The 2026-nt window shown below is 51.7% G+C and overlaps 1 protein-coding gene across 3 annotated transcripts in view; it reads right to left on the reverse strand.

Moving 5' to 3' along the window:
- Positions 1-1134: 1134 nt before the first annotated feature.
- The window catches only part of AKAP10 (A-kinase anchoring protein 10), a 67047-nt gene continuing 66155 nt past the window's right edge, over positions 1135-2026 (reverse strand). The window contains exon 14 of one of the 3 annotated variants that reach the window (XM_055090504.1): positions 1135-1343. In XM_055090504.1, coding sequence (XP_054946479.1) covers positions 1244-1343 — 100 coding nt within the window. In that variant the 3' untranslated portion in view covers positions 1135-1243. The remainder of the gene's footprint in view (positions 1344-2026) is intronic. The other 2 variants (XM_055090503.1, XM_055090502.1) reach the window with 2 other exon arrangements.

The raw sequence follows: 2026 nt of genomic DNA on the forward strand, positions 1-2026 counted from the left end.
TAGTGGTTTTGTTCTCTGGGTTCCCTCAGAGGCTGTGGCAGCCCCAGACCCTGAGTCAGGAGACCTGGATCCTGGCGCATTCCTGCTTTGTTTATTTTATATTTTATTTTATTCTATTCTGTTTTATCGGCTGCGCCGTGGGGCACGTGGGATCTTAGTTCCCCGACCAGGGATCAAACCCACGCCCTCTGCATTGGGATTGCGGAGTCTTAACCACTGGACCCCCAGGCAGGTCCCTATTTCTCATCATTACCCATCACAAACCGGCTCCAGATGTGCCATGGACCAGTCGTTTCCCAAGCCCACCCGCCCCTTCACACTGCTGTCCTAATCCTGCCTGGCATGACTCTGTTCTCTCTCAAAGGCCCAGCTCAGACGCCCCCTCCAGGAAGGCTCTCCGGGGTTCTCCAGTCCCTCCTGGATGTCTCCCATGTCTCCCATCAAGGCCTTTGCCCCTGCTGTTCCCTCGGCCGGGAGCCCTCTCCCGTCCGTGTAGCCCCTCACCTCCTTGTCGCCCGTGTTCCCCGCTGGGACGTAAAGATTTACTGCTCTAGCCTCCAGGCCTAGAAAAGGGCCGGACACACAGTAAAGCCTCAATGTGTTGAATGAATACATCTTGTCTCTCGATTTACTGCGCCGGCCGGGGCTTCCCACAAGCCGGGCGATCTGTTGAGAGCAAAACTAGACAGCACGAGAAGCAGCTCCTCGGATCTGGAGTCAGGTGAGGCTGCGGTGTTTCAGGTGAATCAGGAAAGTGAGTCGGGTGCACGTGAGGAAGGAAGGGTTCCCAGCGTGCGGGTCCAGCTACGGTGACTAAGCCGGGGCGGCTGGTACAGGGAGTGGGCAGGGGATAAAGGAGGCGGAGCCAGGAGAGTGAAGGGGGAACACCGCGGGTCTTCATTCAACAAGCGTTTGTTTAGCACCTGGACGGGAGAGAAGTTTGGGAGCTGTTGGGGAACACGCAGGAGGTAAAGCAGGGAGAGGGGCTGAGGCTAGACGGGAGAGGAGGGTGGACTTGGTACAGCTGCGCAGGCCGCGATAGGGAGTTGGTGGGTATTAGGGAACCTCCCCTGATTTTCTTGTTTCTAACATTATCTTTAAACTTCCTTTTTTAAAAAAGAAATACATTTATTTATTTACTTTTGGCTGCGTTGGGTCTTTGTTGGTGCTCGTGGGCTTTCTCTAGCTGCGGCGAGCAGGGGCTTCTCTTTGTTGTGGAGCACGGGCTCTAGGCGCGTGGGCTTCAATAGTCGTGGCGTGAGGGCTCGGCAGCTGTGGCGCACGGGCTTCGTTGCTCCATGGCGTGTGGGATCTTCCCGGACCAGGGCTCGAACCTGTGTCCCCTGCATTGGCAGGTGGATTCTTAACCACTGGGCCACCAGGGAAGCCCCCTCTAATATTACCTTCACTTGTAACAAAAGCTACAGCCTATTAGTGTAGACAAATTTGAAAATACAAGGGACATCCAGTCTTGGCAGAGATACTCATAGTCTCTTGCTCGATCTGTTTACAATTTTAGAGAGTGAGAGGGATATTGGTGGTGTGTCTATTTTAAACTATGTTAAAGTTTAGCTGTGTGTTCACGTATATAGATTTCAGCAAAGTATAAATGGTGCTATGCTATTGGGGGCCCGCTTTCCTCCCCTCTTTGTTTGTTTCCCTTTTATTTGCATTCACCTCTCCCTTCCTCTCCTCCCATGAGACCCAGGTCAGCAACCTATTACAGATTTTCCCCACGCAATGTCGATCATAAACAAATATATATAGACCGTTGCTTGTAAACATGTATGGGGAAAACATCCTTCCTGTATGTCAGTTTGACAAACGTGGGATCATATGATACACTTTCCTGAATTTTGCTATTCTCAGATGGAATTCCTTTAAGTTAACTGGAGCAAAGCTGGTTAACTCTTTTTAATGGTTACATAACCTGCTCCTTGGGGTGTGTGTGTGTGTGTGTGTGTGTGTGTGGTTGGACATTCGCTGCTCCTTGGGGTGTGTGTGTGTGTGTGTGTGTGTGTGTGTG

The sequence above is a fragment of the Physeter macrocephalus genome, chromosome 14 (genome assembly GCF_002837175.3).
Source record: "Physeter macrocephalus isolate SW-GA chromosome 14, ASM283717v5, whole genome shotgun sequence".
NCBI lineage: Eukaryota > Metazoa > Chordata > Mammalia > Artiodactyla > Physeteridae > Physeter > Physeter macrocephalus.